Here is a 21,256-nt window from a genome sequence, read left to right as displayed (position 1 = left end):
TCCCCAGGTTCTGCAACACATGGTAAAACTCCCCAAGGACTATCTTGCTCTACATATCCCTAACTAACCTTGATTATTTTTTTAAGTATTTTTTTTATTTATTTATCTTTAGAGAGGAAGGGAAGGAGAGAAGGAGAGAAATATCAATGTATGGTTGCCTCTCGTGAGTCCCCTGCTGGGAACTGGCCTGCAACCCAGGCATGTGCCCTGACTGGGAATCAAACCGCGATCATGTGGTTTGCAGGCCCGTGCTCAATCCACTGAGCTACACCAGCCAGGGCCTAACCTTGATTATTTTTAATACAACTTATTTGGAATCCTGATGCTAAGAAAGAGAAAACCTGAGTCTTCTGGTTTTCCACAAAAAATAAAGAACCTGAGCAATCATTGGTGAGGTAAATAATTATACTGTAAATTAACTAATAAATTAAAGTGTGGTTTATAAAAGCAGGCATCTGTGAAATCAGCTTATTTGAATGAATTTCCCAGAATCTGCCTGCCCCTAGGTGTTATTCCTTGAACCTGAAATGCTCAGAGCAATATCCAAGAGAATGAAAATTCCAGCAGGGTACGCACAATTAGGCCCTGTTTTTAACAATCAGCTAACTCCACCCATCCTAATAACAAATGATACATTTCAGAATAAAATGCATACATGTAATTGGCCATTATATTTTTATCTGAACTTCTGTAAAGACTTCTAAATCAATGTTGAGAAGTACTATGTAAAACAAACTGTAGGAGTATAGGGTCAAAACTTTGTTCTTAGTTCCTAGAAATAAGTCATTTAAAGTTCTTGTGAAGATTTTTGTTTAATGCCAAGTTTGTAAAAAGGTTTTTATGTGCATAAGTGGGGTCAGGAGGTATATGGGAAACTTCCTTACTTTCAGCTCAATTGTGCTGTGAACCGAAAACTACTCTAGAAAATAAAGTCTATTTTTTAAAAAGTCTTTAAAAGGACAAAAATTCATCATATATTCTGTCCATTGGCAAACCCAACCCTTGGACACCATTAATAGCAGTTTCTTTTCCAGCAAATGTAATTATACTCTTGAGTTCACTTTCTAGCTTTCCTACTTAAAAGTCAAATTTGGTATCTGTCAATCCTCAAAAAAACTTCCTCCCAATGATAATAGATCTACAAAAAAATTTTGTGTATGTTGCAAAAGTGTATAAGAAGTATACTACTTGTATTGCTATACTCTAATGAGGCATTTGCTATTGAAAACTGTGGAATTTATTGAATAGGAAAAAAAAGAAAAACTAAGAAAAAAAAGTTGTTTTGTTTTCTTTTACCTGGTCTGTATTAAGAAAACAAACAGGATTGTTTGGTTCAAATGCTCCAATCAGCCAAGGACTTTCTGAATAATCAGCATAAAATTCCAGTTCCAGCTTTACATCTTTAAAGTTTGGCAGGTTTATCACTGCATTGGCCACTTTGTCTGATCCACATTCCAGCTTTCCTTCATATGTCAGTTTATTACTTAAGGACATGATTTTACTAAAAGAAATTACAAAAATAATTTTAGTTTTCGTGAATGAAAATGAACACGAAGATCCCTCGTAGCCGCCACCGTTACAAATACCTGTTCATTCTGTACTGCACAGTTAACTGTACAACAGCATTTTTATTCTGCTCCAGCCTCTTGAATAAGCTTTCACTCATGCCAAGAGCTCTGTCAACATAAATTGAGGCTCATCAGGGTGCTGTAACTCTCCCTTAAAAAGAATCTAATTTAAAATTAAAACTTCAATGTCTGCTTACCTTGCTTCACGGTTCAGCACCAGGGGAGGAAGCTGCTGATGATCCCCCACCAACACGAATCTCCGAGAGAAAAAAAGTGGCCCTAGGCAAACTGGCTGGCTAATTTGAGAGGCTTCATCCACAATACAAAAATCAAAAACTTTACGGGAAAATATTGGATGGTTTATTCCCATACATGTTGTTGCAACTATAAGCTAAAGGCAAAGAAAATAGACCAGTTAGTTAATATGTCCAAAAAATGTAACTTTTTTCTATTTTTGAAACTAAAAAATATAAAAAAAGACTTTCATCTCCAATAACAGGAATCCAATATTATTTAATTCTGATATAACATGCAAAAAATTTTAAGTTTTACTACAAATTGAAAAAAAATAAATTTTCCAAACACCCTAACAATTTTCAAATTTGCAGACCAAACCCAGTTCCAACAAAAGCCAAAGGAACAGATAAGGGGAAGCCTAGTAGAGAGAAAATTTGTATACAATAACGACTCTACTCTAGCCAAACACCACAAAAAAAACTGTGGCCTCACCTCCCACTAATGCAAGCAGAGACCAAATTAGAAATCTAGACCCCAACTGTCCCGAGATGTTACAGCAGGGCTTCACAATACCCTGTTGGAGCAGCACCAGAGAAAGCCAAGCAGAGAGCTAGGATTTCCATTCCCACTGGCTGGTTATATACCTCCACCTGCAATGTCACTGGAGACTCTGTGGAGAGCCTGGACTTCCTGCCCCATCCAGCAGTAATGAGGAGCCCCCACCTTGTATGTCAATAAGGCCGAGTGGGAAACCTGGACTTCAACTCCCACCTGGCAGTAATGAGATGGCATATCCTCTCATCCTACCAGTAGTGTCAGAGGATGTCAGCTCAAAACAGAAGTTTGTTTTTTTTAAAAAGATTTTATTTATTCGTTTTTATAGAAAGGGAAAGAGAAAGAGAAGGAGAGAAATATCAATGTGTGGTTGCCTCTTGCACGCCCTTTACTGGGGACCTGGATCGCAACCCAGGTATGTGCCCTGACTGGGAATCGAACCAGCAACCCTTTGGTTTGCAGCAGCAACTCAATCCACTGAGCTACACCGGCCAGGGCTAAAAACATAAGTTTTAAATAACATAAAATTGCTCAGGTTTCATTAAAAAATCACTTATTATGCACAGAACCAAGAAAATCTCAAACTAAATGAAGAAAAATAATCAATATATGCCAACACCAACATGACATTAAGATCATGTGACAAAGATTTTAAAGCAGCCCAAAAAAAAGTCTAAATGAGTAATTATTAACACATTTGAATCAAATGAAAATACTGCAAGTCTAAACAAAATAGAAAGTCACGGCAAAGAAATGAAAGATAAAAGAATCAAATTTTAGAGCTGAAAATACTTGTACAAAAAAATTTTTTTTAAAAGACCACAGAAGAGTCTCAACATTGGAGGACAGGACTCAGTGAACAGAGACACAGAAAAATGGAAATTATTGCAGGGGTCAGTGAAAAAGATGAAGGAATTAAGATACAAATTGGCAGTCACAAAATAGTCATGGGGATTATAGGTTATAGTCAATAATATTGTAATAACAATGTGTAGTATCAGGTGGGTACTAGACTTATGGAGGTATCACTGTGTCAGTTATGTAAATTTCTAACCACTATACTATACAACTGAAGCCAATATAATATTGAATGTCAACTGTAATTAAAATTTTCTAAATTTAAATAATTATAGAAATTATGTAATCACTGACCTGTGGAACATAACAAAAGATCTAACATTCATGTCCTCACAGTCCTAGAGAAGGGGCTGTAAAAAATACCAGAAGAAGCCTGGCTGGATTGAGTGGCAGTCTGCAAACCAAAGGGCTGCTAGTCCGATTCCCAATCAGGAAAACCTGACTGGGTTGCAGGCCAGGTCCCCAGTAGGGGGCCCATGAGAGGCAACCACACACTGATGTTTCCCTCTTTCTCCTTCCCTTCCCGCCTCTCTCAAAATAAATAAATAAAATCTTTTTAAAAAAGTACTAGAAGAAATCATGGTTAAAAGTGTTTCAAGTATAACAAGAGATCTGTAGATTCAGTAAGCTAAGGAAAAAAACCAGGACAAAACACAACATAATTAAAATTCCAGAAACCAAAGGAAAGAAAAAAATCTGGAAAGCAGCCTCAGAAAACCACACCTTGCTATAAGGGAAATCATTCTAATTCAAATGTCACCATATTTCTCATCAGAAACCATGGAAGCCAGAAGGAAGTGTCAGAGATAGTTCCAGGACTAAAAGAATTATTTAACCAGAATCCTATAACTAGCAAAACTACCATTCAGGAACAAAGAGGAAGTTGAGACATTCTCACAATGAAGGAAAACTAAGAGAATTTTTGCCAACTGGCATACCACCCTAAAAGAATAGATAAAGGAAGTTCTCCAAAGAGAAAGGAAATGATAAAACATGGAAACTTAAAACATGAGGAAAGAAGGAAAATACAGTAGGCAAAAAATATGAATAAATACAAGATGGTTTCCATCTCCTCCAAATTATCTTTGATGGTTAAAGCAAAAATTATAACATGGTCTGATGTAGTTCTAAATACAGAAGAAATATTTAAGACAATTATATTATTAACAGGGGAAGATAAGGGGCAAAAAAGTGAAGGTAAGGTTTCTAACTTCACTTGTACTAGTAAAATGACAACAGCAATAAACTGTAAGTTATGTATATATAATGTAATAACTACAGCAACCACTAAAAACAACTATTCAAAGTAATACACACAAAAACACTATATACAGATCAAAACACAATTCTAAAAAAATGTACATAGGAAAAAGGAAAAAAAATCAAAGCAACAACAACAAAAATAAATAAAGTGGCTGTCATAAGCCTTCATGTATCAATACTTGTCATAAATGTAAATGCTCTATAAAACACATACATTTTTGAAAACAGATTAAAAGATACCACAATGGCTGGTGTGGCTCAGTGGATTGAGCACCAGCCTGTGAACCAAGAGTTGCAGGTTAAATTCCCAGTCAGGGTACATGCCTGGGTTGTGGGTCAGGCCCCTGGTGTGAGGGGGCATGAGAGAGGCAACCACACAGTCATGTTCCTCTTCCTCTCTTCTTCCCTTCCCCTCTCTCCAAAAACAAATAAATAAAACCTTTTATTTAAAAAAGGATACCAAGTAAAAGGTAGAGTTTGGCAGAGTAAATTAAAAAAAACATGTCCCAGCTAAACACTATAAGGAAATCACTTCAAATTTAATGAAAGTCATGTTGAGAGTGAAAAAATGGAGTATCATACTGATTTTCATTCGATGAATTATCCCATTTGTTCATCATATATAAACTTTTTAATATGCTGCCAAATTCAGTTTATGAGTATAGTATTAAGGATTTTTATATCACTCAAATATGCCCAGCAAATTTTTTTCAACACAGGTGCAAAAGCAATTCAATGGAGGAATGAAAGGATTTTTTCAAGAAGTGCAACTGGACATCAAAACAAGCAAATAAATGAACCTTGACCTAAATCTCACACCTGATACAAAAATGAACTCAAAATGGTAACAGACCTAAATATAAAACATAAACGTATAAAGCTTTTAGAAAAAAAATAAAAACAGGGGAAATTTTCAGCATCTGGAGTTAGACAGAGTTCTTAGACTTGACACCAAAAGCAGAATGCATGAAAAATTATATACTGGACTTAATCAAAATTAAAACCTTTTCTGCTTTAAAAGACCCAGTGAAGAGGATGAAAAACAAGCTACACAGTGGGGGGAAATATTCACAAATTACATATCCAATAAGGACTAATATATAAAATATAAAAAGAATTCTCAAAACTCAGCATTAAAAATAAGCAATCTAAATGAGGAACAGATATGAAGAGAAACTTTACTAGAGAGGCTATATTGATGGTTAACAAGCACAGAAAACCATCACTAACCATTAGGTAGCTATTTTCAACAGGTATGATGCAAGAATTTTTAAAAGATGCAATACCTGACTATTTTAGTCAGGGGCACTGACCTCTTTTCCCTCAGATTGCCAAATAAAAAAATGACAACAGCCAAAACAATAGCCATCCAGTGTGAATGAATCAAAATTATACCTATATTTGGGACTTCCGGCCAAGATGGAGGCGTAGGTAGACACACTGTGTGTGCCTCCTCAAACAACCAAAGAAGGACAACAAATTAAAAAACAAAAAACAATCACAACTGACAGAAATTTGAACTATACGGAAGTCCAACAACCAAGAAGTTAAAGAAGAAACATTCATCCAGACTGATAGGAGGGGCAGAGATGGGCAGCTGGGCACAGAGGACTCACGGCAAGAGGGAAACAACTGGGAGTGAGGCAGACCACACAACCCAAGGCTCCAGCATCAGGAAACAAAGCCTCAAACCTCTAACTAAAGACACCTGTGGGGGTTGAGGCAGCAGCAGGACAAACTCCCAGCCTCACAGGTGAGTTCGTTGGAGACCCAGAGGGTCCTAGAACCTACACAAGCCCACTCACCAGGAATCAGCACCAGAAGGGCCCAATGTGCTTGTGGGAAGCAGGGGAAATGGCTGAAAACGGGCAGACAGAGGAGCAAGCAGCATTGTTCCCTTTCAGACTCCTCCCCCACAAACTGTCACAACCCAGAAAGGTGGGTTGCTCTGCCCTGGTGAACACCTAAGGCTCCACCCCTTACTACTAATAGGCGCAGTGAGACCGCCCCCCGACCCCCGCCAAAAAAAAAAAAAAAGAAAGAAAAAAAGCCCAAATAAAAGAACAGCTGAAAGCTCCAGAATAAATACCACTAAGTGATAAAGAGATAACCAACCTATCAGATACACAGTTCAAAACACTGGTTTATCAAGATGCTCCAGGAACTCACTGGGTACTTCAACAGCGTAAAAAAGACCCAAGTAGCAATGAAGGTTGCATTATGAGAAATGAAGAAAAATATACAGGAACCAACAGTGAAGGGGAGGAAACCAGGACTCAAATCAATGGCTTGGAGCAGAAGGAAAAAATAAATATTCGACCAGAAAAGAATGAGGAAACAAAAATTCAAAAAAAATGAGGAGAGGTTTAGGAACCTCCAGGACATCTTTAAACGTTCCAACATCCAAATTATAGGGGTACCAGAAGGGAAAGAGGAACAGCCACGAGTGGAACACTTATTTGAACAAATAATAAAGGAGAACTTCCCCAGTCTGGCAAAGGAAACAGACTTCCAGGAAATCCAGGAAGCTCAGAGAGTCCAAAAGAAGTTGGACCCAAGAAGGAACACACCAAGGCACATCATAATTATATTAGCCAAGATTCAAATGAAGGAGATTATCCTAGAAGCAGCAAGATAAGGGGACAGTCACCTACAAAGGAGTTCCCATCAGACTGTCAGCTGATTTCTCAAAAGAGAACTTACAGGCAAGAAGGGGCTGGAAAGAAGTATTCCAAGTCATGAAAAGCAAGGACCTACAACCAAAATTGCTCTATCCAGAAAAGCTAGCATTTAGAATGGAAGGACAGATAAAGTGCTTCCCAGATAAGGTCAAGTTAAAGGCATTCATCATCATCCAGCCCTTATTATATGATATGTGAAAGGGACTTATTTAAGAAATAGAAGATAAAAAATATGAACAGTAAAATGACAGCAAACTCACAGATACTAACAACCGGACCTAAAAAACAACCCCAAAACCAACTAAGCAAACAACTAGAACAGGAACAGAATCACAGAAATGGAGATTGCATAGAGGGTTATCAATTAGGGAATGGAAGGGAAAGGGGGAGGGAAAGGCTACACAGAATAAGTAGCATAAATGGTAGGTAGAAAATAGGGGGAGGTTAAGAATAGTACAGGAAAAGTAGAAGCCAAAGAATTTATATGTACAACACATGGACACGAACTAAAAGGGAGGACTGCAGGTGGGAGGGGGTGTACAGAGTGGAGGGAAATAAAAGGGGGAAAATGGGACAACTGTAATAGCATAATCAATAAAATACATGAAAAATTATACCTATATTTTTGGTCAGATCACCAAAAAATATAATTATTCTGGTGTGCTGCAGAATTTCAGTAATTAGTTAATGTGTGCCATGAGATGAAAAAGATGGAAAAATCACTGCCTTAGAGAAAAACACAATGAGATATCACTATACACCAATCAGAATGTCCAAAATGAAAAACAGTAACACATGCTGACAAGGATCACTCATACGTTGCTGGTAGAAGTGTAAAATGTTACAGTTGCTTTGAAACACAGTTTGGTAGACCTCTAAAAATCAAAACATGAAACAACCAAATGACCCAGAAATTGCACCCCTGAGCATTTATCCCAGAGAGATGAAGGCTTACATTTACATAAAATTCTGTACACAAATGTCTTTAGTAGCTTACTCCTAATAGTCAAAATCGGGAAACAATTCAGATGTCTTTCAATGAGTGACTGGTTAAACGATTGTGGTACATCCATGCAAGGACCAATATTCACCAGTAAAAAAGGAACAAACTATTGACACAGGCAATGATCTGAATCTTCAGAGCACTGGGGTAAGTGAAAAGCACCAATCCCAAAAGGTTGCATACTCTATAATTCCATTTATAGAACATTCTTGATATGACCAAATTACAGAAATGGAGAACAGGTAAGTGGTTATCAGAGTTTAAGGAGGGGAGGGATGAGAAAGAAATGGGTGAAGTTATAAAAGTGCAGCATGAGTGATACTTGTTATAACAAAGTACCTTGTTACTTTGGTAACAAAGCTAACAAAGCTAATATTGTTGCTTGTGGTAACGAAGCTAACTATTCTGGAGCAATGTCAATGTCCTGCTCTGATAGTTTACTACAGTTTTGCAAAATGTTTCCATCAGGCAAAGGATACACAAGATCTCTGTATTGTTTCTTAAAACTGCCTGTGAATTTATAATTATCTCAAAATAAAAAGTTCAATTTTTAAAAAGTAAATCACACTTCAAATTTTTTAAATAATTGGCATAGATATTAGATAAAGGAATAAAAAGAATAGTGTATTGAATTTAATTTATTTTAGATGATTTTTTAAAGACAAAAATACCAGTTAAGACCTCCCAGTAAAAATGTGTACTTATATGTACAAAAATATATAGATGTAAAGTTAAATAATAAAATATAAACTAGGTTCTATACCAAAGACTAGAAAAATCCATCATAAGAATGTTCATGTGCCATTGCTTCTAATTCAAACTCACTAAAAGAATCCTGATTAATAGTTTTCTAGGTGTGATAGTATGATATAAAAGGAAATATATATATTTGGCCTTCCTCCTAATTCTTGGCCAGAGCTCCTAAACATCCTTGGAATTTCCTAAATGATGGGGAAGAGAGGAACACCTTTTGTTATTCACAATTAGACCCTTTCGACCAAACCAACCATGTAATTACAGGGTTAGAACTTTCATCCATCCNTTGCTTCTAATTCAAACTCACTAAAAGAATCCTGATTAATAGTTTTCTAGGTGTGATAGTATGATATAAAAGGAAATATATATATTTGGCCTTCCTCCTAATTCTTGGCCAGAGCTCCTAAACATCCTTGGAATTTCCTAAATGATGGGGAAGAGAGGAACACCTTTTGTTATTCACAATTAGACCCTTTCGACCAAACCAGAGTTTATTGAAATGAGGTGACACTGAAAATGGGAGCTGGTTGCCAGAGAAACCAACCATGTAATTACGGGGTTAGAGCTTTCATCCATCCCTCCAGCTCCAGGAAGGTGGCTGGGGATTGAGCTAATCACCAGTGGCCAATGATTAATCAGTCCTACACAATGGACTCACATTAGAAATCCCAAAGGGGCATGGCTAACACATCATGGTGCTGGGAGGGTTCACCTGGAAAGGGCACAGAGGCTCCACCCACCTTTCCACATAGTGTACCCTAAGCATCTCTTCCATTTGGCTGTTCCTGAATTGCATCTTATATAATATTTTCAGCAATAGTAAGTAAAGCACTTTCTTTTTTTTTTTTTTTTTTGCATTTTTAAAAAAATTTAACTCTTGTTCAAGTACAGTTTTCTTTCTTGTATTCCCAGCCCTGCAGTAAAGCACTTTCTTGAGTTCTATGAGCCACTCTAACAATTACTTAACCCAAGAAGGAGGTCATGGAAGCCTCGGTTTATAGCTTACTGTTCAGTAGGACAAGAGGTCCTGATACCCAATTTAAACGGAAGTGGGGGCAGTCTTGTGGGACTAAGCCCTTAACCTGTGGGGTCTGCAGTAACTCCAGGTAGTCAGTGTCAGAAGTGTTATAAGTAGAGAGAGACAGAGTTTTCCTTTACTAGGATATTTTAAACCAAAAACCTCATTTCATTTCAGAAGCAAACAGCAAACTGCAAATTAGTAAACTGATCTTGTGGTTTACACAAATCAATCATGTGCAAATTCAGTCAATGTGACTGAATTTCCCCCCTTATTCTGGCCGCAGAACTTAGTATCAGCATTATTATACCATACTGTACTTACTTGACTATTGTAGAGTTCTTCTAGAAGAGCTAAAGATTTAATAGACTTTGATTGGCAAATTTCCTCCTCTGTAAATTTCTGAATATCTGGATGTACCTTCTGAGGCTGACCCAAGCGCAAAAATCCTATTTTAAATTTGGCTAACTTCAAAAGAATATTGTCAACAGCAGAGTGTGTATAACTGGTCAACAAAACACTAAAACCACAGGTGTAGAGAATTCTTACCTAACAATGAATAAGAGAAAGGAAAACAGCATTACTTTCAATTCTGGATCATTTTTAACATGCTCATATTTTTCTAGTAAAATCAGAAAACTTAATAGGAAGCCTATCTAAGAATAGAACCCGGTAACTTTTTAAAAATTATAAGGCCAAAATGTTTTATGAAAGTAACATGGTATTATTGTTATTAATGATGTAAATTAAATTGAATACAAATAAAATTTGAATAGTACCTGGCACACAGTATCAATCAATAAATATCTGCTACTATCATCATGATTAATCAGTAAATTACTAAGAAATTTACCAATATGAAAAAAATTCAAGAAAATCTATTCAAACCACCTCCATATAACTTCTCTTTTTTAAAGGGAAGAACATACCAGTGATATATATACCACAAAACAGAGACATCAGACAATCCTGAATGCAAGACACCTACAACATGATGACACCTATTTGTGATTTAGCTTTTCTATTTCTCATGTCATCCTAAAAAGTTAATTTGACATAAAGGCATTTTGAGTTAAAATCCAGCCCTTGTGGCAGCAGACATCACAACCTCTGAACAAAGGAGAAGCTGATTTACACACTGAGTGTCTACACAGAAGCACAAGCCTTACAAGAGCACACATCGTAGTTGTCTTCCCTGTCCCAGGCATGCCCACGATGAGCGTGTAGTCTCTTGAAAGAAGTACCTTTTTCATCGCTTGCCTCTGAGGCTTATTCAAACCTATATTTAAATTTAAAAATAACAGAAAAAAGTGTGTTGAATTTCAATGAGCAAATTAATTATTTTATAAGAAAAGCAGCTGCCATTCAAATTTCTTCAATCTATCTTTGCAAAGTGAGAAAATACAGTGATATTAAAAAATATGGAAACTACTTCCAAAGAGACTGTCTAAAAACTATACGCAAAAATTAATAAAACACAAAACTATAATGTAGATTAAACTATAAATAGAACCAAAAAAATTAGTGGAAGCAGACGGCTGACGGCATACCTTTTAGAATAGAGGCAACTGCATCCTTTGCATCATGTGGAAGAACAGAACTGAGATAGGATATAAACTGAGGTTCACGCAAGTCAATGATTAACTCTCGAAGTTTTTGGCTGCAAAGAAAAAATGCTTTTAGTAATATTTCTTAGGAAAGTGGGATAAAATTAAAATTTATTCACTGTTACAAACCTGGTATCAGTATTTTTCATCAATTTAGAAAGATTTCCTAATGGGGTACCTATATCACAATTTTTTTCTTCCTGGTCCAATCTGAACAAAGTTGATCCTGGGAGTACTGCCAAGTTCCTAAAACAGGAAAACAGATGTACATGAATGTTTTTCATTTAACATAGTCAGTTGATCTATACAAGAAATACACTGCTGTCTGCTAAAAGAGCAAATGCGCTAGGGTAGCTATTAAAATGGCTACCAGCCCGCAATGCATACTTGGCAATCAAACACAGCAAAGTCCTGGACTGGTGGAAAAGAGAAAAGGGGAGAGCACAAGGCACCAAGGTCAAAACAGCTAATAATCAGGAACCTATAAAAACTGCCAACGATTCACCTGACCTTGCAATCCTAGGCTCACAACCCTAGAAGAATCCTGAGCACATGGCTCTCCCTCCACGAGCCTGGAGTACGGGATTCTTTCCTGACACCTCTCATTCCTCCAGCAGCCCATCAAACCCTCGTATCCCCCGATGGTCCCCTCCCTGATCCTCTCTACTGCTCTTTCTTGTCATTTTCGCTCAGGTCCCATGCCATCACATGGCTCTCAATCCCAAGTCTTCAGCTTTAGGCCTGACCTCACATTCCTCTCCCACCTGGTTCTTCACCCAAGCTTCAGGTTAGGACATCCGGTAGGCAACAAGGTCTTTCCACCTGGTTAAAACCTTGGCTAAGAAAGCTCAGTATACCCCAAACTGCACAATGCTTCGTCCCTGCTAAACCTGATCCTCCTCCTATGCTCCTGACCTCAGTTAACAGCACTTGCACCTACACTGCTGCCTTGATCCTTCCCTCTTCTCACCCCCTTCTCAACCTGCATACCCAATGAGCATTCAAATGCCAGCCAGCCTGACTTTCTAAGTACTTGTCAAAGTCACTCCATTCTCTCCACCAAACCCACCCTGTCCTCATTCACCTCTAGCCTGGGCCTCTAGCGGTTTCCTGGTTTCTCTGCTTTCAGTTTTGCCTCCATCAACTAATGCTACTCTCCACAGTGTATCCACAGAAAAAAAGCAAGTATGATTATCAGTCTTCTGTTTGAAACTCTTCAGCACAACTGAATAAAGTCAAAACTTCTTAATATAAGACCACCTCTAATATGACCACTTCAATCATTCCCTTATCTTTCACATTCCAGAAAAAATAACCTGCACTTTCCTGAATGCTTCAATACATGACACATCATGCCTTTACATACCACGTCCCCTCTGTCTGGAGTGCTCTGCTCACACTGCTTCACCAGGCTCACTTACTGAGATTCAAAATGACCCCTTTCCCTCTTTTTTATTTTTGATACTTTTTTACTGAGTTCACTAGGGTGACACTGGTTAATAAAACCACACAGGATTCCGGTGCACAGTCCCACACCACACCATCTGTCTGTTGCACTGTATGGTCACCGCTCCAAGGCAAGTTCCCAACCCCATTTATCCCACTTCACCACCCTCTTTAACTCCCTCGTCTCACTCCCCCTCTAGTACACGACCGCTTTCAAAAACCTTCCCTGAGCCTCCTAAAACTGGGTTGAATGCCTCTCCTTGGGGTTTCCAGCAATTTAAACATTTGTCCTATTAGACTGAACATACATTTATATATTTGTCTACCCACAAGACTATAATTCCTTTAGGATTTGCAAAGCACCTAACCCATGGGAGTCACTAAATAAATACTAGAAGAGACTACAGAGAATCTTAATAGACAACACAAATATTGTGGCTCATACTCCCACCGCACGAAATCCAGGCCAGCGTTGGTTACAGCTTAATTGGGATGACTGGGAGAGGACAGCCTGTGCATCTCCACTGCAGGGGCCAAGAAGTCACTGATCTCCCCCCACTAAGAAATGGTGACGCAGGCTGCACGTCAGAGCAGGGGCAGCTGGCAGCACAGGAATTGGGGGACGCAGCTATTGATGAGCATGGACATTAGACTCCGCCACAAAATTTTATAGCAACTTTTCTATTATTTACTAATATTTTTCTTTAAATCAATATTTTTCTTTAAATTGTTGTTCTGAGATAAACATCACAACTATAAATGGGGAAAAAATCATTTTATAAAAGGGAGGGAATGAACCGGTAAGTGACCAGAGCGCTAAGAAGGAGAAATAAGCTCTATGTCGAACACAGGGTGTCTGTCCTGTCCTGTCTGTCCAGGGTGTCTGTCCTGCCCACGGCACCTGTGGCTGTAAGAAGTAGAAAAGACTGTGTCCACATCAGCACTATGGGATGTGATGCACTGAACAAAAGATTAGCAGTTTGGAGTTTCCTCAACATGTCAAGCATAAAATTAGTACATGACCCAGCAATTCCACTATGACATATCTACAAAGGGAAATAAAAATATGTTCACATAAAAATTTGTATGTGAATATTTATAGCAACACTAGCCATAGCACCCAAAAAGTGAAAATAACTCTAGCTTCTATCAGCTGGTGAACAGATGAATAAAATGTGGCCTACCTATGTAACAGAATATTATTCAGCCATAAAAAGAAATGGAGTACTTAAAAAAAAGGAAAAAAATGAGGTACTGATAAATTCTGAAATGCATGTGAACCTCATAAGCAAGAGTCAGACAAAAAATATCACATATCACACAGTTCTACTTATGTGAAATATCCAGAAGAGATACATCCATTGACACAGAAAGCAGATTAGTTGTTGCCAGGGGCTGGAGGGAGGGGAGAGTGAAAAGCGACTGCTTCCCTGGCCAGTGTAGTTCAGTTGGTTGGAGTGTCAGCCTGTAAACCGAAAGGTTGTGGGTTTGATTCTTGGAAGGGCACACACCTAGGTTGCAGGTTTAATCCCTCCATCTGGGTGCATTCAGGAGACAGCCAATAGATGTTTCTCTCTCATATCAATGTCTGTCTGTCTGCCCCTGAGCAGTGAAAAATGCCTCTATAAAAGCAGTGAAAAATGTCCTTGGGGTAAGGATTTAAAAAATTAAATTAAATTTTAAAAAATTGATTGCTTAATGGGTACGTTTACTTTCAGGGTGTAAAAAACATGTTGTAACTAGAGAGAGGTGATGGTTGCACAATACTGTTAAATGCCACTGGACTTTGTATTCAACATGATTAATGGCCCTGACCAGGTGGCTTAGCTGTGCACCAAAGGGTTGAGGGTTTGATTCCCAGTCAGGGCAAATACCTAAGTTGCAAGTTCAATCCCTAGTTGGGGCATGAAGGGGCAGCTAATAGATGTCTCTCTCTCATCTCAATGTTTCTCTATCTCCTTTCTTCTCTTTCTGAAATCAATAAACATATCCTTGGGTGAAGATTTTTTAAAAACTGTTAAAATAATTAATGGTCAATTTTATGTTATGTAAATTTTTACCTCAATTAATGTAAGTAAATAACATGACTATACCAATAGATACAGAAGAAAGCATTAAACAAAATCCAACACTCATTTGTGATTTAAAAAAAAAAACCTCTCAGTAAACTCAAGATAGAAATTTCAACTTCATAAAGAATATCTATCAAAACCCTACAGTTAACATCACACCTAGTGGTGAGAAAGAATAAGCTAAAAAAAAAAAAAAAAAAAAACCAAACGAACAAAACAGTACGCTAAGTAAAAAAAGCTGGTCACAAGAGACCACACATTGTGCCCTGGCTGGTATGGCTCAGTGTACTGAGTGCTGGCCTGCAAAGCAAAGGGTCACTGGTTCAATTCCCAGTCAGGGCACAAGCCTGGGTTGCAAGCCAGATCCCCAGTAGGGGGCATAAGAGGCAACCACACATTGATGTTTCTCTCCCTCTCTTTCTCCTTCCCTTCCCCTCTCTCTAAAAATAAATAAAATCTTTTTTTAAAAGACCACATTTTATATATTCCCATTTATATAAAATGTTCAGAACAGGTAAATCTATAATGACAAAAAAACTGGTGGTTATCTAAGGCTGAAAAGTGACTGCTAAGGGGTTTAGGATGTCTTTGTAGAGTGATGAAAATGTTCTAAAATCGATTTTGGTGATGGGCATAACTCTGTGAATATACTAAAAAGCATTGCATTGTATGCTTTAAATGGATGAACTGTATGGTATGTGAATTACATTTCAACAAAGCTCTTACCCCTCCCTGCAAAAAGGGAACATGCCATTACCTGTCTAATAAACAGGTTACTGTTGTCCTGCTAATCTCTTTCACATATCCCCTAGACAAAGCAAATAGTGTTCTCTCTTCTCCACTTAAAATAATTCTGTCACCTGCCATTAGATTTGTGACAGGCATGGCACCATTTTTACGCTGGAAATTATGTAAATACTGTCCATCACCAACTGTCTTTACATGTTCTGTTCTAATCAGGTTTCCAATGCAGTTGCCACTCTGCTCCCTATAAAATAAAAAGACAGAGAAAGCTTCCATTTACATCACATATATAAACACTGTATTTGCAGTTTTCCACAATTTCCTTCTTCATTAGACCCCTAGAAACTCTAATGCTAACACTGAGTCTATCATTTTTACATGCTCCACACTCCACACTGAAATTTTAGAAATGCTAAGGAAACATTCTCTCTGCTAGCTTGAAAATGTGTAGTCATCTCCCACCAACGTGCCTCCACACACCTGTGAGGGAGCAGCTCCCTGATGCATCACAGTCGGGATCTCTGCGCAGCCTGTGGGTAAGAACGCTGCTCCCTGAAGGACACCCCACCTCCTGGGTGCACCATAACATTTAGGAAGACAAACTGTAATGATCTCTTTCTAAATCTGATGTGAAGAAAACACTAAGCTATTTATTCAGTGTTTACACAAGGATTTATAATTACTGTTATTACAATTAACAGCAAGCAAACTGATAATTCCACTCCTAGGAAATAAGCATTAGGCATTTATGGTCTCTCAGGCACTACTATTAAACACTATACACTTCAGAATCTTGTTGGCACGTACACTTGGCAATTCACTGTACTTACGTAGTCTATGGATAGCTAGTTAAACTTTCTCCATTGTAATGTTTCCTTTTTTGAAGTCTAGTATTAAGCAAATAATGGTCTAATTATTCCTAAAGTCACATTATTATCAGTATTCATTATGGAGAGTAGCAAATGTATTAAAAGCAACTAAACAGAGAAAAGAGATACAAAGAGATACAAAACAGCAACTTTACAAGTAACTTATTAAAAAAGGATCTCACAAAATACAAGACCGACCAACTTTAGAAAACTTAAAACTGTATCAAATAAATTATTCATTTAAGTTTATTTAAATACATTAAAGTTTTTAGCAACATTATTGTAAAGCATATTAAGCATGCTTCTTGAAAGGACTATGCTAACTTTTTTTCCCTCATATGCCTATGAGGTAATAACATAGTAGGATTCTTCTAAATACAGGGTGGAGCAAAAGTAGGTTTACAGTTGTGAATACACAAAACACAATATTTATTCTTGTATTATCATTTATTATATTATTTTCAATATGAAAAACTGTAAACCTACTTTTGCCCCATCCTGTATTTTGTAATAAATAAATGAAGACTATAAAACAAAACAAAAAATACTAAAACTACAAATTTTTGCCCTGGCTGGTATGACTAAGTGAATTGCACACCAGCCTGCAAGCCAAAAGGTTGCTGGTTCAATTCCCGGTCTGGGTACATGCCTGGGTTGTGGGCCACGTCCCCGGTTGGGGACATGCGAGAGGCAATTGACTGATGATATTTCTATTGAACATCGCCTACACATTGATGATTCCCTCCCTCTCTTCCTCCCACCCTTCCTCTCTCTTTAAAATTAAATAAAACCTTTAAAAAAATAAGATTTCCAGAGGCAGATTTATCCTACTGAAAATAGCTAACAGTGGTGTTCTACTTAGAAACAATTCACTGACAGCCACCTGGAGTTAGTGTGAATATATGAAATTGCATGTCTTTAACATGCTACATAATCTCTATTTGTCATGAATTTCGAATGACATCCTACTAGCTCATCCAAATAACTGAAGTTTTACTGTATTATGTGTACCACTTACATTTCCGAAGAAGGCATCAACCATATATTTTGGTGATTCTTTTTATTATCCTTTGATTGTGACTCCAGAGTTAACATCAGACACCAAAGGCTGAAATACTCCAAGTGGGTAAGCTTGAGATGCTGTGTTTCTTCTTTTATTTTGGGCAGCATGCCAATGGGGACTGAACTGTCACCCGTCTGTTGTTCGACTGCTCTAAAAATAAAGCTCCAAGTCAGAGATGTATATAAAATATTTTGCTGGCTGGCTATAAAATGAGTTATTTCTAAAATAAATACAGCTCTGATTGGTGTGGCTCATTAGGTTGCATGCCATCCTGCAAACCAAAAGATTGAGGGTTTGATTCCTGGTCAGGGCACATGCCTGGCTTGCAGGCTCAGTCCTGGGTTGGGACAAGTGTGAGAGGCAATGGATCAAAGTTTCTCTCACACATAAATGTTTCTCTCCCTCTCTCTCTCCTCCCTTCCCCTTTCTAAAAATAAATAAGTAAAATCTAGCAAGAAAAGTCATTTCCATATTTTACAAGCCAAATAACATTTGCAAAACAAATATGAGTATTTTTGTAAAACAAAATACTCAAGACACTCAATATTACGTTCTTTGCCTTCAATGGCTATGTCCCTAACAATTCCTTAAATTTGGTATACTCTGGTCTTTATACCTTATAGGTAACGAGTTTTGGCTTTTTCTACAACTGCATTTCTCAAAATCACAATATTCGTACATCCAGCTCTGTGTCATTAGACAGTCAGCATAAAAAGTAGGAGAATCATCTCATCTAGAGGATCAATTTTGCTTAATGCTAATTCTAAAATTTTATACAGAAACAAGTATGTCATAAGAAAGGCTACAAAACATTAGGAATAAAACATAACATTTCAAAACAATGTGCTTATACTATAGGCCCAGACTTCCCATGGAAGAGATCTGCTGTTAAGAGATCTTTTGATACAATAGTGTTTAAAGTCCTTTCTGTGAATTTTCAGACTGAATTAGAATTTTGGTTCTTATTATCTTCTTTCCTAGTCTGTATTTACATCTAACTACTTTTTTGCGTCCTTCAAAACTTTCAATGGCCTACAAAAACATATATACAACTGTTTATAAGACAGCTAAAAAATTTCCCATGTGTAATACAATAAGAACATGTAAATAAGACAAGTCCATCAGATCATACTAAACTGTGTGTCTGGAAGAAACAATTGCCCTGTTTTTAACTGCAAAATGCCTGAAAATAAAATAGCAGCTAAGAAGTAAAAGATTTCTCAAAAAAGCCATTTATGGCCCTGGCTGGTGTAGCTCAGTGGATTGAGCTCAGGCCTGCGAACCAAAGGGTCACCAGCTCAATTCCCAGTCGGGGCACATGCCTGGGTGGCAGGCCAGGTTTCCAGTAGGGGGCAACCACACACTGATGTTTCTCTCACTCTCTTTCTCTCTCCCTTCCCTTCTCTCTAAAAGTAAATAAATAAAATCTGAAAAAGAAAAAAAGCCATTTACATTGCATTCACAAAGCCTATACTACATACCACATTTCTCCTAACCAAAGTTTAAAAAAAATTCTATTATTCCTCAAGGAAACAGGCTTCTTATAAATTATGAACTGTGCTTTTTTCTCCGTAGAAATACACATGAGGAAAAAAATGACTGAATAAAATCATCAGCCCTGGCTGGTGTAGGTCAGTGGATTGAGTAAAGGCCTGTGAACCAAAGTATCACAGTTCGATTCCCAGTCAGGGCAGATGCCTGGGTCCCAGGCCAGTTCCCAGCAGGGGATGCACGAGAGGCAACCATACATTGATATTTCTCTCCCTCTCTCCTTCCCTTCCTTTCTAGAGATAAAATAAATAAAATCTATTAAAAAATAAAATAAAAGTTCATTGAAAAAAATCATCAATGCCACACCAGACAACAATGTTAAATAATTCTGAGTTGAGTGCATACTTAATTGAAATTAGTATTTTTGGAAGACAGTGTGTTTACCTGCTGTAAAGAGCACAGTTGCCGACTTGTGAACAATATTTACAGGTTTGCTGTTCCTCAATTATTTGTGGCAAAGGAGCAAGCTTTGTCTTCTCATTTCCAGTAGCAGATTTGCTAATACGGTGAAATAAAGAGAATGCCATCTGATTTCTTAGTCTTAATAATTCTATGGGGAAAATAAAGGTGGGTGTCTTTTAAAAATTAAGTGAAGTTTATTATACAATATACCTTTCCCACTGCATAAGTAAAACTTTCAGATTTAAAAACATTTCAAAAAAGTATAGAACTACATTCGTATTTTTCACTACACTAGAATAACCACTGTTAACATCGTGGTATAATTTCTCCAATTTTTGTTCACTTGATAAATTCTTTCAACAGTCATGTATCTCATCTCTAGTACCTATTTGTGAAGTTGGTGTTTTATCAGCTGATTGCTAAGGATAAGTACAGCTACCTAGAATATAGAACAGGACGTTTAAAATAGTTTTGTACAATAAAATTCTAACAAATTAATGTTTTCAACTATACTACATATTGTTACAGTTCTTTTTAAAAAATACCACAACTACAAATTACAACCTGTTTTTAGGCCTAACAAGTACAGTGAACTACTGTCAGGTGTAAATACAGGCACATCTCGTTTCATTGCCCTTCACAGATGTTGTTTTTTGCAAATTGAAAGTAAGACCCTCCACCAGCAAAAGGATGATGACTTGCACGATGTCTAGCCTTTTTAGTAATAAAGTATTTTTAAATTAAAGTATATATTACTTTACTAGACATAATGCTATTGCACATTTATTAGACTAGAGGATAATGCAAACATAATCTTTACATGCACTAAGAAACCAAAAAATGTATGTGACTTGCTTTATTGCTATATTCACTTTATTGCAGTGGTCTGGAACCAAACCTGCAATACCTTTGAGGTATGCATGTATCACCAACAGCTGAAGAAAAAAACAAACCAACAAAATCCAGAGAAGTAAAACTGGGAGAAAACAGCTCAACCTCTTTTGTCAAGGTGGTTGGCAGGCACAGCGTACATCTGGCCCGTCTTCAGGTAGAGGAGCAGGCCAGCCTCCGGGTCAGACCTTCTCTCTTGACTTAGCAGTGTATATAGAACAAGCTGTGAAAACATTGTACATTCTGTCAAATAAAACTTTAAATGTCTGCTTTTCCATACAAGTTTTGCAGTCAATACACACTGTAATTTTAAAATCAAAGGTAAATTAAGCTACACCCATTTTGAAAATAACATGAGCCAAATTAGCAAAGGTAACACTATAAATTCGATGTCAACATTTAATTTCCACAAAACAATTTTTGCTTCTCAGTTTTACATAGACAAAAAAGAAATATTTCAAATTTTTCTCAGTAAATATTTAGGTTTCCTATACATTAAAGAGAGAAATTAAACTGTGTTTTACATTTTGAAGTTAACAGTTTTTAGACACTATTTTTTCCTGTTTAAAATAAGTTATTCACTGCCCTGGCTGGTATAGCTCAGTGGATTGAGCATGGGCCTGCAAACCACACGATCGCGGTTCGGTTCCCAGTCAGGGCACATGCCTGGGT

General features: G+C 37.3%; 1 protein-coding gene across 1 annotated transcript in view; it reads right to left on the bottom strand.

Annotated features, from left to right (window-relative positions):
- The window catches only part of DNA2 (DNA replication helicase/nuclease 2), a 49,649-nt gene that overhangs the window by 4,646 nt on the left and 23,747 nt on the right, over positions 1–21,256 (bottom strand). The window contains exons 7-17 of the mRNA XM_037029323.1: positions 20,690–20,807; positions 19,676–19,841; positions 17,696–17,890; positions 15,822–16,052; positions 11,676–11,792; positions 11,490–11,599; positions 11,109–11,218; positions 10,264–10,488; positions 1,766–1,959; positions 1,587–1,676; positions 1,297–1,501 (exon numbers count right to left, since the gene is read on the bottom strand). Of these exons, the coding sequence (XP_036885218.1) occupies positions 1,297–1,501; positions 1,587–1,676; positions 1,766–1,959; positions 10,264–10,488; positions 11,109–11,218; positions 11,490–11,599; positions 11,676–11,792; positions 15,822–16,052; positions 17,696–17,890; positions 19,676–19,841; positions 20,690–20,807 (1,761 nt within the window). The remainder of the gene's footprint in view (positions 1–1,296; positions 1,502–1,586; positions 1,677–1,765; positions 1,960–10,263; positions 10,489–11,108; positions 11,219–11,489; positions 11,600–11,675; positions 11,793–15,821; positions 16,053–17,695; positions 17,891–19,675; positions 19,842–20,689; positions 20,808–21,256) is intronic.

This window comes from Sturnira hondurensis, unplaced genomic scaffold, assembly GCF_014824575.4.
Source record: "Sturnira hondurensis isolate 20B ecotype Veracruz unplaced genomic scaffold, ASM1482457v3 Scaffold0020237, whole genome shotgun sequence".
NCBI classification, from domain to species: domain Eukaryota; kingdom Metazoa; phylum Chordata; class Mammalia; order Chiroptera; family Phyllostomidae; genus Sturnira; species Sturnira hondurensis.
The sequence above is the reverse complement of the archived record's forward strand: the minus strand, read 5'-3'. Positions and strand labels throughout refer to the sequence as shown.